Genomic DNA, 13973 nt, shown 5'->3' on the forward strand with positions numbered 1-13973 from the left:
TGTCTCCCACTTTGCTAATAGCTACAACTGAATCCCTCCCCTCCCCCCTTCCCAAGTCCCCGACCCCTGGGTTAGGCCCATATTTAGGTGAATATATTTAAGTGATTTCTGAGGCACTGGGAAACCCTAGTGAGATTTAGCAAAATACTACACCCCCAAGATGCTGAATCTGTCTTTAGGACTTTATCCTTTCAGTTTAAGGTTTTGTTCCCTGATAAAAGTATAAGCACCCCTATTCCATCCCCCAGCAGCATGAGTTGAGAAAGCACAGGATTTGGAATCAGTGCCCTAGGGTTCAAATATTAATTCTCCTATTTGCTACCTATATGTCTTTGGGTTAAGTCACTGGGTCTACTCTCTGGGCCCCAGTTTATAAGTAAAACAAGAGGGCTGGAATAAATGACCTCTAAGGTTTTTTTCAATTCTAACTTTATGATCCTATGGAAAGAGTAATCCTCAAACTGTCACTAATTAATTGTACCTCAATGGGAATGAATTTTAAATCCTTTTCTGAGATGAGGATTTGGCTGAGGAATGGGGGAGAAAATGTGAGGATAGTGATGGGGGTGAGGGTTCTAGGAGCACAGTGAAGAGGGAAAGGGAGAAGAATGAGGTCAGAGACTCTTAAAAACCTCAAGGATGAAGGGGCATATTCCTCAGGAAGGCAGGGAATCTCCCCATTGGCTTTTTGTGGGGAAGAACAAGTGATGAGATGACCTGAGTTTGTAGATTCTCACCCATAGCTTAATTCCCAAAGAACAGGAAAAGCTCGCTCAGATGAAGTTACCTCCAAATTACTAATAATCTGATGACCTCCTTTAGGTCAGGGGTGTGTGAAGAGACACTGGGGCTCAAGACACCCTGAATATCCCCTGCTCCCAGGTAGCCGAGCCAGAGAAACTCTGTCTCTGATCCTCTGCCCTTCCTTACTGCTGAGTACTACAAACCTGGACATTACCCAGGGGATGATAAGCGGGGGGTGCCCTTCTCCCCAGGCCATGCAGTTTTAACAGGTCTGTACCACTCACTTGGCAATTAACTATGCAATACCTTGTAATAATTAGCATAAATGAGATTTCTTAGGAACACATAGGAGACACATAGGAAATCTCATTAATTAAATTAAATTAATCTCATTAATATGGAAAATAGTCCCCAATAACTAATGAAAGCTTTTATTCCATATGAAATTGTCATGGCTAAAATTTATGCTAATTAAATAAAATGTTGTTGAAAATTGCATTCATTTCATTTCTTGAAAATATGCATAGTTAAAGAGATTTCCTATGTGTCCAGACTTTAGGGACACCCTGTATAATTGTTTTTATTTGAATCATGCATTGTTTATCTTTCTATGTGTCATTCCTCCAACTAGATTGGAAAGTCTCTGAGGGCAGGAGTCATGTACTATTCTCTCTCAGTACTTAGCTTAGGGTTTTGCATTGAAAGAATTTAAAGAAGCCATGCCCTTTTGACATTTGGAGTCAGAGCACATGGGTTCATATCCTAAATCCTTCTCCTTTATCTCTCAAAGAAGGAACCCATTCCCTCTTGGTTTGCTGAAGACAAGCCCAGGTACACAAACAGAGAACCATCAATTAGAATGTTTCCCATTGTTCCACTACCAAGGCCAGGAAGTTATTATGTCTTGCCTGCCTCCAAGCCTTAATGATCCAAAGTCTTCCTTAATCCTTTGCAAATTATAATGAAGAGAAAGGGCCCCAACTTTCTCTGTCTCATGGTCCTACCATGTAAATGCAGCTGGAATTAAATTTATGCCTATGTTCAGCAATTATCTTCTTCCAGGATTTGTTTCTTCCTGGATTCTAGGAAGTGGTATACCGGTAAATGTTTAATAACTGAATCCCCAGACAAAAAAAAATATTACACACAACATACTATAAATGTAATCTGCATTATTATTTTTTTCTATCCTTTTCTTAAATCTAGACTATCAGCAAAAGAATAAACCAGGTACTCTTTTTTTTTTTATTTGTTTGGTTGTTTTTTAGAGTTTGCCAGTTTCCAAGGTATAAATGAGAGATTCTCAAACCTATTTGGCCTACCGTCCCCTTTAAAAAACCAAACAAACAACTCAACGCTCCCCTTCTTCCCCTGTAAATCTACCTTCTTTAACCCTTTAGTTAGGGTTTTTTTTAGTTTAGTGTTTTTTCCTTGAAATTTGTATCTTTTCAAAAAAATACAAATTATGTCTTTAAAAATGACACATCTTAAATTAATAATTTATTGTAAAATTTGTGGGGTTTTTCCTGCATTGAAATTTTGATGATGCAATATTGCTTCGTGTAACCATATAATATATTGTAAACAAATCATTACACCCACATATTCCTGTCAATGGATGCTGGACTTCCTGACAATCTGCTACACAATTACCTGCCAACACTTGCTTATTAAGACCTGTCAGCAGACTTGACCACTGATCAGCTATAACTTGCATTTTGTGTGTTTATTTGGAATATAATATAATCACTAGGACTTTAACTTTGTTACACAACAGATGAAACATGTACAAATTATTCTTCAAAATTTCCTTCTCTTATTTCCTTATGCTTCTACCACTCACTTATTTTTATTCAACGCCCCTCAATTGCATCCAAAGCTACTACTGCCCCCCTGGATCATTCTAGCACCCCCCATGGGGCAGTATTGCCACTTTGGAAACCTCTGGATTATAAATGCTCACACTTAAAATTTAACAATAAGCTTTTTTGAACTGGTTTGTGCTGACTCCAGCCCACCCCTTGTTCTAGTCCCTTGGGGGAAGAGAAGGACCCAGGTTGAGCTGATCTATCTATAACTCTGAGTGAGTTCAGGACATTTCAAAGTATAGGCAAACAGCCCTGGTGCTAGGGAAAGGCAAATATTCTTCCTTGTTCAGCACCTAGAACTCAGTTTGGGGGTTGCAGCTTAGATAGAAAAATTTGGAGATTCTATTCATAGGCATAATGGGAGCTCACCTATAAGGTATGGCTTGAAGAGCCCTGGGAAGGCCCCTTTGCTCCTTTCTCCTGTAGTTTATCACAGCGTCCGAAATTCTACTTCTTGAAATGCTACTTCCTTTGGGGTAACTATGGCTCTTTCCAGGTAAAGATTCTACTGAGGTGTGACTGAGGAGCTACCTACACTAAAAATACTTCCCTAAGTCTTTCTCTGACATCTGAATTTTTCTCCTTCTGGAAGATTTCTTTGGGTTAAACGTTGCCCTGCTAGGCAGGTCCTCTTTCAAATACAGCTCCTCTTCGCTGAGGAATAACTTAACATGAATGAGTTTATCAAAGAACAAAGGTGTGATTGGGAGAGGTTGGAGGTCAATGCTTTAAAAGGAGATGGGTACCAGTGTGGTGGCTAAAATATTGAAGACAAAATTCATTGCTGGGGGAGGGCCTGCACTCATGGGGAGGTACCTGCTTAGTAGCAGGCAATGTGGCCCTCAGTCCCCTCAGAAGATTAAGTACACCTCACCTACTGTGGCTCTCAACAGATATTACCTTTCCTGCCAAATACAGCATGTGTGTGTCAGCATCATAAAAGGGAAACAGGAGTCCAGAAAGACCATCAATCTCTTCCTCGATGAGAGGCATGGCTAGGTCCTCCTGTATAGAAGGAGGCAGGATTAGCTGGTGCCCTAGATATCTATACACCCATCCATCAACCCATCTATCTATTTTCATTCATTCCTCTATCTATTCAATACATTTCTGCATGCAATATCATATCAATATACAGAGTTTAGATAAGGTATATCCCTTGCCTTCAGAGAGCTTACAATTTGGAGGCAGAAAAGAGACAAACAGAAACTAATGCATAATATTATATGAAAAATCCATTAGAAATGTTCAAGACAAAATGCTATGGGAGGTCCAAGGGTTTCGGAAGGTCAAGCAGGGAAGAAAGGCTTCATAGAGGATGTGGTATACTGGAAATGCTATAGAATCCAATGTTACTGCCCACCTTTCCTGTGCTAGGGGACAAAAAGCCAAACTGTCCTATACAAATGTACACTTGAATGGACTTTCTTACATTGCTCATATCATAGAATACCATCATCTAGTCTGACTCCCCCTTTGGCATATGGGGCAACCAAAGCCCATATGACTTTGGGTGAATTGCCCAAAGTTGAGTAGCTAATTAGTAAGTAGTGTTTAAAGAAGTGCTGAGCTTGGGGTTGAGAGAGACCTGACCTCAAATGCCCCCTCAGACACTTACTAGCTGTCTAAAGCACACTTACCAACCTTCATTTATAAAACAAGGACAAAACTATCAGGAAGCTCAAATGAAAAAATGTATGTAGAACACTTTGTACACCTTAAAATGCTACAAATATTCCATTTAATGGCATAGCAAGCCTTGGAAGTCAGGTCTCTTGGTGCCTGGGCTAGCCCTCTTTCCCCTACACTGGATTCCATTGTGTTCCTCCGAGTCACCCTAAACCACCCTGTCTTCAGCCTCTGTCATCCTCACCATGTTTTCTTACTTCCCAGGTCTCAGTAGGGCTCAGAGAAATCCACAGCACACTCAGAGCCTGCCCCACTTGTCTCCAGGACCCAATGATAAGAGGGTGTTTTCGAGTGGCAGTGCTGGTTATGGGCAGACAGAAATGTGCAGGGTATCTTCAAGAGCATGAAAAATATGCAAATGTAGTGAAAAATACTGCACAGAGAGAAAGAATACCTGGGTTCTATTCCTCTGTCCTTCTAATGAGGGGCATGAGCTACATGACCTGTAAGGTCCCCTGCTCTCAAACATTCTACTGTACTCTATGAAATCATTAATGAGCTCTGTGACCCTGGGGAAGTAATTTAGCTACTCAGAAGCCCAGCTGCCTTTTCTGTGCTTCCAATAACACTTGGAGGACATGATTGAATTGGTATGATCTCTCCTTCCAATAAAAATCCAATTCTGTCTATGACCCAGTGGATGGTCTTTGAGAGGAGCTGTGGCCTCCAAGTTCATCACCCCATGGCCAACATGGTGATGAGGTTTGTTTTTTTTTTACTGTAAAATGGAAATAGGATGTTACATGTATGAAAGCAGAGATTAGACCAGGATATCACTTGAGTTTCTTTCCAGCCTTATTTTTCCTAGGTTTACTGGCTGATTTGGTAGATAGATGCTTGGTAAATGGACCAGCATTCCATAGTAAACAACCTCCAACATTTCCTTCTGCCCAAATCTGGTCAATTTTCCTGCCTGTCTTGTCCTGTTCCTTGCTCCTCCTACCTCTTTTTCCATTTTCTTTTTCTCCTTTTTTCTTCCCCATCCCCTAATTTTCTTTATGATGGAATCAAAGGAATCAAAGTACTGAAAGGTACTATAGAGATCATCTTGTCCAACTTCCTTATCTGACAGATGAGGAAACTGAGACCCAAAGAGGTGAATTATTTTGCTGAAAGTGACAAAGTGAATTAGTGGCAGATTCTGATCTACTGAATCCCACTCCTTCTTTCCTCTATACCACACTATCTCTTATCTGTGACCGTCCTGGAAAAGTTGTCAGACTTGGAACTAAAGTGTAGACTGGTTGACCCCTACTGACTTTCTAGGAGACAAGGGACAGGTGATGCCAGTTTCCCTAGATCCCTCAAGCCTTCATGAGGTCAACTAGCAGCTAGATGAACTTTAAACCTTGAAGAGGGATTCTTGTTTCTATGAAGAGATAAGAGGACTATGTTTTGGATTAAGCAGGGAAATGTCCTCATTTCTATTTGCTATCCCCATGGGAGCTTATGGGCTAGCCACATCCTATAACTGTGAATTATTGAGTCTCCTGTCTCGACCGTACAATTAGACCCCAGTTGGGCCAGGTAAAGAGGTCTTCAATTAGAAGGTCTGAGTGTCGATCTATAATTACATTATAAAATCAAGCTACTTTTTTTTAAATTTACCATTTCATATTATCTACACCTCTTTCCTCATTGGGTTACTGTACATAATTTGAGAAGTGAATTATTTAGCCAGCATTGGATTCTTGATCCTTTGAGATCTGATCATTCCTCTCTGTTTGTTTATATTGTAAATGTTAGCCCAACATCTTATTCTGACATAGCCATCTTCCTCAGTCTTCCTTGGACTTCCCATACCATGTGGTACTCTTTCACAGGAGTGATAACTGAGACCCAGTTTATTCCAAACTGCCCAACACTTCATCAGAAGCTCAAAAGCACCCAGAACCCAGAAGTCCTGATTCTGAGCCATGCACTCCATTCTTGCTTTCTCTGGTCCAGACAAGGTAGGGAGATATAGGGAGATAGGAGGAAGAATCTGAAGGCCCAAAGGGTACTCACTGACCTGGTCCCAAAGGGCAATTTGCCTGGTGTTCCACCTGGAAACGCCTGTTGTGAGGAGACGTTTCATGTTGCCAAGGAATACCACCCGGTTTACTCTGTGGTTCTTACAGCTGGCTTCCTGAAGGGGAGAGGAAGAGAAAGTCTAAGGCAGGTTGAGTTACCACTAAGAGTCATGGGACTTCTTACCCCTACTGTCCCAGTGGCTCTGGGGTGACTTAGGAAGGGGGCTGGGAGTGAAAGAGGATGTAGTATCATCATGCAATTAGCCCATAGTGCTCCCCTCTAACCAAGTGACCCTACAAAGTGGATAAGATAGATCCTCCCCCTTCCCATCCCATTTCTACTCCTCTCTGGAGCTCCATGTTTCCTAAGATCATAGGACAGGTGCTTTAGACCTGGCAGTTACCTCAAAGGTTGTCTAATCAAACCCATTTTACAGATAAGGAAACTGAAACCTAGAGAGATTAAATGACTTTCCCAGAATCACAAAGAAAGTTAGGACAAAGCTGGCTTCAATCCCCTTACTCCAATCGGGGCTCTTTCCACTGTACCCCTCATTTTACAGATGAGAAAACAGCCTCAGAAAGCCCTCCCCTGACTACTTTTCCCCTTGTGATGTTTGTTTTATCCTGTTGATACTTAAGTATTTCTAAGGTGTGGTTACCTCAGTGTGATTGTGCCCTCCACCAAGGAAGATTACAACCCTTCTAAGGCTAACCTGGCACATAGTGTGAATTAAATAATTGCTGGTTGATTGGTAGACAAAATTGTTTTGGTTAAAGTATCCATCACCCTAGGATCTGTCTGGTGATAAGCCTCTATGAGGAAAATACAGTTTGCCAGTTGAGAGCCTTTCCAAAATGGTGGTCCCAGCCAAGGGTTTGCATTCCTCTGGCATAGCCTCTGAGTACACAAGATCATTTCAACGTCATGCTAAAGTAACACATTAGGACTCATTGATTAAACATGTTTCCATCCCACCCCAAACTTTTTTTAGAGGTGGTAGGAGAAGGGTAAGGAGCATCTGCCTCAGTCCAGATCCTTGGGGATGACCTGGCCACCCCAGATACTGCTTATGGAACATGAAAAGGCTCTTGTGTTGAGCCTAACCAGTTAGTAGGTTCTCCACAGATATTTTATGATTGAGTGAAAAAGGTCTGCCAAAAATACTGCAGCCTTCGAGGAGGGAAGCTAGCCTCTGAAGGCAGTGTCTATACTAAGCCCCAAGAATTAGGCCAGAAAAATTCTGTTTAGGATAATGAGGGAGTTAAGGCATATGTGTGTGTGTGTGTGTGTGTGTGTGTGTGTGTGTGTGTGTGTGTGCACGCACAAAATCTATACCATACTGATCTATGGACTGCACTATAGGCACACTCATGGTTACATCCAATTAGTGCCCTCCTACACTTGGGACTACTGGCCAGTTAGACATATGCCAGCCCAGAATGCCTTGGAAGAGATCCCATCAGTTAGATCTGTCCCAACCAGCTTGAGGACAAGAGTGTTAAGTCACTGGAGGGGTAGGGAAAGGGAGGTGGGAAGGAGAGTAGGGAAAGATCAGTCAAGTTCACCTACCTCTCCACTATCGCCCTCCCACACCATCCAGAGTCAGAAAACTCAGTACCTGGAGAACTCGGCCAGAGCGGGGCTCGATCACTCTTAGCTTCTTGTCCTTGCAAGTGGTGGAGAGCAGGCTGCCATCTGTATTGAAGGACATGCAGAGGATCACATCTGTGTGGCAATCGATCATTTTCACCGGCTCCCCGATATCCAGGTTCCAGATGAGAACCTGCAGGGAGTGATAGGTAAGACAGACAGACATGGAAGTTAGGCCCCTGATCCTGCTGATAGCAATAATCATTGTAATTATAGTAATAATAAAAAAATAATAGTGATACCTTGTGACACATGTAATAATACATGCACACATAAATAATAGCATCCATTACTTTTTATAATTTCCAAAGCACCTTCACAGCCACTATTTAATTTAATTCTAAAAACTTCTTGTGAGATAGTCAGGGAAGGTATTATCCCCATTTTGCAGATGGTGAAACTGAGGCCTAGATAGGTTAATAGACTATAATTAAGGTCATAAAATGAATTAGTGATGAAAATGGGAGTAAAAACCAGATCTCCTAATTCTTACACTACTGCTCTTTCTATTATATTACCTAGGTCACAAGTTCTTAATCAGGGGTCCATGGTACTCCTAAGTCCATAGATAGATTTCAGAGGAGTCGATGAAGTTGGACGGGAAAAAATTTATATCTTTATTTCAATTTAATTGGCTTCTTTTATAGGTAAGTAGGGAAGAAGGAAGGAAGGAACAAAGGAAGGAAAGAAGGAATCAGCATTTATTTTGTTGGTGGTATTCAGTCATTTCAGTCATGTCTGACTCTACGTGACCCCATTTTGAGGTTTTCTCAGCAAAGATACTGGAGTGGTTTGCCATTTTCTTCTCCAAATTATTTGACAAATAAGGAAACTGAGGCAAACAGGTTTAAGTGACTTGCCCAGGGTCACACAGCTAGTAAGTATCTGAGGCCACATTTGAACCCAGGAAGAGGAGTTTTACTGATTGCAAGCCCAGTGCTCTGTGCACTATGGCGCCACCTAGTGCCCAAATAAGCATTTATTAAGCCCTTGTCAGGCATTATGCTAAGCACTTTACAAATGTTATCTCATTGGATCCCCACAACTACCTTGGGAGGAAGGTACTATTATTATCTCCATTTTACAGCTGAGGAAACTAAAGCAAACACAGGTCAAATGACTTACTAGCTGCAAGGCCCTGAGCAAAGTCACTTAACACTTAGCTCAGGGACGCACAGCTAATAAGTGTCTGAATCGAGATTTGAACTCAGGTCCTCTTGACTCCAGGGCCAGTACTCTATCCACTGTGCAACCTTGCTGTAATCCTATGTATTTTATTTCATGCCTTTAAAAACATTATTCATAGGATTCGCTACTGACACAAAATAGGCTAAGTACCCCTGCTCTAGATAAAAGCTTTACTTTGGTTAACTAAACAGCCTGAGATTGCAAAACCTGGGACATAATTGCTCGGCTAGGCTGCACACTTTTGGACACTCAATGGAACAACTTCAGAGTATTATGGGACCCAGGAGGTCAACCCAGATTTTTTTCAGAATAACTGCTTTCTGACAACGCCACTCTTATCTTGGACTTGTGAAATCATTATTCTTCAAACTTACGTACCGCTTTCCATTCATTCATATTATACATTTTACCTTATTAGATTCAAACCATCACTCTAGACTGTGACCTAGATCTTTCCAGGTCCTCATTGTCATCCGATGTGTTAGTTAAGTTACCCTTTTTAATATCTCTTTTTAAAAATTGTATTTATTTTATTCTGAACTTAAGAAATAAAGGAACCATTTCTATAACATACTAGAACACTGTTATACTATACTATAACTACATAAAACTGCAAATCTATTATGTACAATTTGCTATTGCTTTTAAATATATGACAAAGCTATTGTGTAACTTTCTTCTTTTTCCCTTTTTTCTTCTCTCTCCATCTCCAACCTAGAGATGGATACCATTAGACACAATTATGTATGTATGTGTGTGAATGTGTATATATTAAAATCATGCTATGCATACTTCTATTTATCAGTTCTTTCTCTGGATTCAGATAACATCTTCCTTCATAGGTCCTGTGAAGTTAATTTGGGTATTTATAATAGTCAAAATGACTTAGTAGCTCTAAGTTGCTGTTAAAAGAATATTGTTGTTACTGTATGTATACAGCATACTCTTGGTTCTGCTCCTTTCACTCTTCATTATTTCACACAGATCTATCCATGTTTTTCTAAGGTCATTGAGTTCATCATTCTTATAGCACAGCAGTATTCCATCACAATCATATACCACACTTTGTTCATTCATTCCCTAATTCATGGTCATCCCTGGCAATTGCTAGTTCTTTGTCACCACAAAGTTCATTTCTTCCTTCTTCTCCATCCTCAAGGCTGTAGGCCCCAAAATCAGTAAACTCCAGTGGCTTCCTGCTGCCTCCAGGATCAAATACAAAATGCTCTGTTTGACATTCAAAGTCCTTTGTGACCTAACCCCCTCCTATTTTTCCAGTCTTTTTATACCCTACTACCCAACCTGTACTCTCGGATCCAGTGACACTGTCCTTCTGGCTGTTCCACAAACAAGATCCTCATCTCTGGGCTCCTGGTATTTTCTCTGCCTGTCTCCCATGCCTGGACTGTTCTTCCTCATCCTCATCTCCCAAGTCCCAACTAAAATCTCACTTTCTATAGGAATCCTTTCTCAATCTCCCTTTTTTTTAAATTTTTTTTTTATTTTTTAAAGCAATTGGGGTTAAGTAACTTGCTCAAGGTTACACAGACAGTTATTTCTGGGTGTGGTGCTGAGTATCTGAGCCCAGATTTGATCCAGGTCATCCCGACACTGGAGCCAGTGCTCTTACTCACTGAGCCACCTGGCCGCCCCTTCAATCTCCCTTAATTCTAGTGCCCTCCCTCTGCTGATATTCCCCCCTATTCATCCTGTATATATAGTTTGTTTGTACTGATCTGTTTATTGTCTTCCTCATTAGACTGAGCTTCTTGGGAGCAAGGAGTATCTTTTTGCTTTCTTTTTTTGCATCCCCAAATGCCTGGAACAGTGCCTGGCACATAGTAGGCATTTAATAAATGTTTATCGACTGACTGACTTTAGCAGGCTTCCAAAGAGAACAGTTGATGATTGACTCACAGGTACCACATTCTCCATTCAGGCCTGCTTAACCAAAGAGCTCTTCCTACTCTTTTAACAAGGAAAGAGGTGGTGCCAGGGCTAGGGATGGGGAAAAAAACAAACAAACAAAACCTAGGTTGGACACAGGCTGGGTTTCCACTTCCCTTAAGTACTCTGTTAGATTTGGCTCTGATGAGGAAAATCTAACTCCTCACAGGCATCTTCAAGGCAGCAGACCTAGAACCTAGTCCTGATTCTATCATTAGTTAGTCGCAAGACCTTTGAAAGTTATTACACCTCTCTGAGACTCAGTTTCTTCAGCTAGAAAATGGGAATAAATAACACCTATCCTGTCTACTTCACAAGAGAGTCATGAGAATTACCTGAGAAAATGCACATGACAGGTTTCTAAAGGTTTAATGTACCACACAGATACAATGAGAGATTTTCCCCCAGCCCTTCCACCCTCGGTTCTGAGAAGTCCTGCCCGCCCCAGCAGGGCCCGGGCTCACCTTGTAGTCATAGCCAGCACTGAACAGGATGTTGTTGGTGGTCGGATGCCACTCCACGAGCCCCACCCTCCGGCTATGTCCGTAAAGTTCTAGGATGGCCTCCGTCATGTTCCGCTTCAAGCCACCCTCAGGGATCTCCCATATTCGAACCTGGACAGGGATTGATGAAAGAAGGAAGGAAGCACACATTTATTAAGGATCTACTATTTTCTAAGCACTTTACAAATAATCACATGTGATCCTGCTATTATTACCACCATTTTACATTTGAGGCAACTGAGGCAACAGTGGTAAAGTCTCAGAGCCAGTTCCATGGCTAGCCGGTGTCTGAAGCTGGATTTGAACTCAGGTATTCCTGATAGAGGAAGTGTTCTATCCACTTGCCTCCTAGCTACCTATTTTGAGGGAGACAAGGACCCATTATCTGTCAGTGGTGAGTGAGCTGTGGTCTGATCTGCCACCCACTCCTGGAAAGAGAAAAGTAATGCCCTAGCTAGAAACAATGGGAGCTACTGCTGCTGGTACAATGCTTCTGGAATTAGAAAAAAAAAAAGAACTCGGTTTAATCTTTTCTCTGAAATTTGTGACTTGTGTGACCGACCTTAGGTAAGCCGCTTGTCACAAGTCCCTCTGGGCCTCAGTTTCCTCATTTGTAAAAGTGAGGCAGATTGTTTCCATGGCCCCTTTCCCGCTCTAGATCTATGATCCAATCAATATCACCCCCAGTCCTATTTCCTTCTCCCTTTGCAACAAAACCCAAGCTTGCATTTGGTTTTTAAAAAACATTCTTCTTGGGACAGCTAGGTGGTGCAGTGAATAGAGCACTGGCCCTGGGGTCAGGAGGACCTGAGTTCAAATATGACCTCAGATACTTAACACTTACTAGCCATGTGACCTTGGGCAAGTCACTTAACCCCAATTGCCCTACCTTCTCCCCCCCAAAAAAAGCAAACCAAAAATATTCTTCTTTTCTATAAGGTCAGCCCAATATGACTGGTCAAGAAACCAATGTGTGCAGAATTCTCTGTTTAATGGAAGACAATGTGGAGAGTGATGGGGGTATGAATATGTGGAGGTGGAGGGACAGATTGCAGTTAAGTATTACAGAGGAAAGAGTAGAATTAATTCCAGGCTCTGATTAGTCTGGTTTGTACTGTTTGCTAGTGTGCAACCTTGCTCTACAAGGTTCCCAAAGAAGTTAGTTCATTTCACCTGGGCTTTCATCTGTTAGTCAACAAGCTTTGGTTAAGCTTACTAGTTATTGTTGTTATTTGACCTTCATTCTGGAAGAGGACCAGTCAATGTGCTAAGCACTGGGGATATAAAGGTTAAAAAAAAAAGTCCCTGCCTTCAAGGAGCTTATATTCCAATAGAAGAGACAATATGTAAATAACTAGTTAAATACAAGATACAAACAGAGCAGACAGAAGGTAACCTCAGAGGGGAAGGCTTGGTCAAAGGGGATCATAGGATTTGAAGCTGAAATCATCTCAGAGATTATCTTGTTGAATCGCATTTTACAGATGAGGGAACTAGGGTCCAGAACATCCAAGTCACTCTTCCAAGGTCGCACAATTAAATACAAATACAAAATGCAATGTGTTCCTCTTCCTGTTCTTGCTTCTCAGTCCCTAGTCCCCCATGTAATTTTGAATGTGTGCTGGCCAATGGGCAAATTCACGTCACTAAAAAATATTGCTGTACGTAGAAGTCTGCTGACCTGTCCACTTCCATAAAATGAGAACTGCCTGTAAATATCACAGACCCAGGATTCTAACTTACTTTCTCTGATCCTTCATTCCACTATACTGTCACATATCTGCCCTTCCTCCCTTGTACAACTATAAGGATCAAATGAAATTATATGTGAGTTTTGTAAATTGTCGTGCCCTGTGTTTTACAAAGGTAAGAGGCAAAGACGATAGTCTAATTGGGGGTAGAGAGTTAAATATATTGAATAAGATTTAGTAGCAATAAGAAACTCACAGTCTTGCCATACAAATCTCTTTCAGCCATTTTTTTCTTCAGTGAACATTCACAGTACACACACTCACACAGTGCACTGTGTCACTCTGGAGGAGCTTAGTGTCTGTGTACCTCAGACAACTTTCTCCTGATCTATATCTTGCCACTGGACTCAGATGGCTCCAGAGGAGAGAATGAGGCTGTGACTTTGCCCAGCTCTCCATCACTTAAATCCAATTCACTTGCAAGTCATGATATCACCTTCATGATATCATGTCCTCTTTCAGAATGAAGAACAAACAATGATTTGCGAGTATATGATAGCTGCCCCACTGGGGACCCAACTGGCCAGTTCCAGTTAGACAATGCAACTCCCTCCCTCCTTCCCTTTTTTCCCTTTCCTTTCCTTTCCTTTCCTTTCCTTTCCTTTCCTTTCCTTTCC

At 41.5% G+C, this 13973-nt stretch overlaps 1 protein-coding gene across 1 annotated transcript in view; it reads right to left on the minus strand.

Moving 5' to 3' along the window:
* CORO2B (coronin 2B) overlaps positions 1-13973 on the minus strand; it is a 250729-nt gene that overhangs the window by 19961 nt on the left and 216795 nt on the right. Inside the window, exons 4-7 of the mRNA XM_069099299.1 lie at positions 11567-11716; positions 7936-8100; positions 6313-6429; positions 3487-3617 (exon numbers count right to left, since the gene is read on the minus strand). Coding sequence (XP_068955400.1) covers positions 3487-3617; positions 6313-6429; positions 7936-8100; positions 11567-11716 — 563 coding nt within the window. The remainder of the gene's footprint in view (positions 1-3486; positions 3618-6312; positions 6430-7935; positions 8101-11566; positions 11717-13973) is intronic.

This window comes from Petaurus breviceps, unplaced genomic scaffold, assembly GCF_028583685.1.
Source record: "Petaurus breviceps papuanus isolate PSGF00001 unplaced genomic scaffold, PetGlider_PUasm1.0 37, whole genome shotgun sequence".
Lineage (NCBI taxonomy): Eukaryota > Metazoa > Chordata > Mammalia > Diprotodontia > Petauridae > Petaurus > Petaurus breviceps.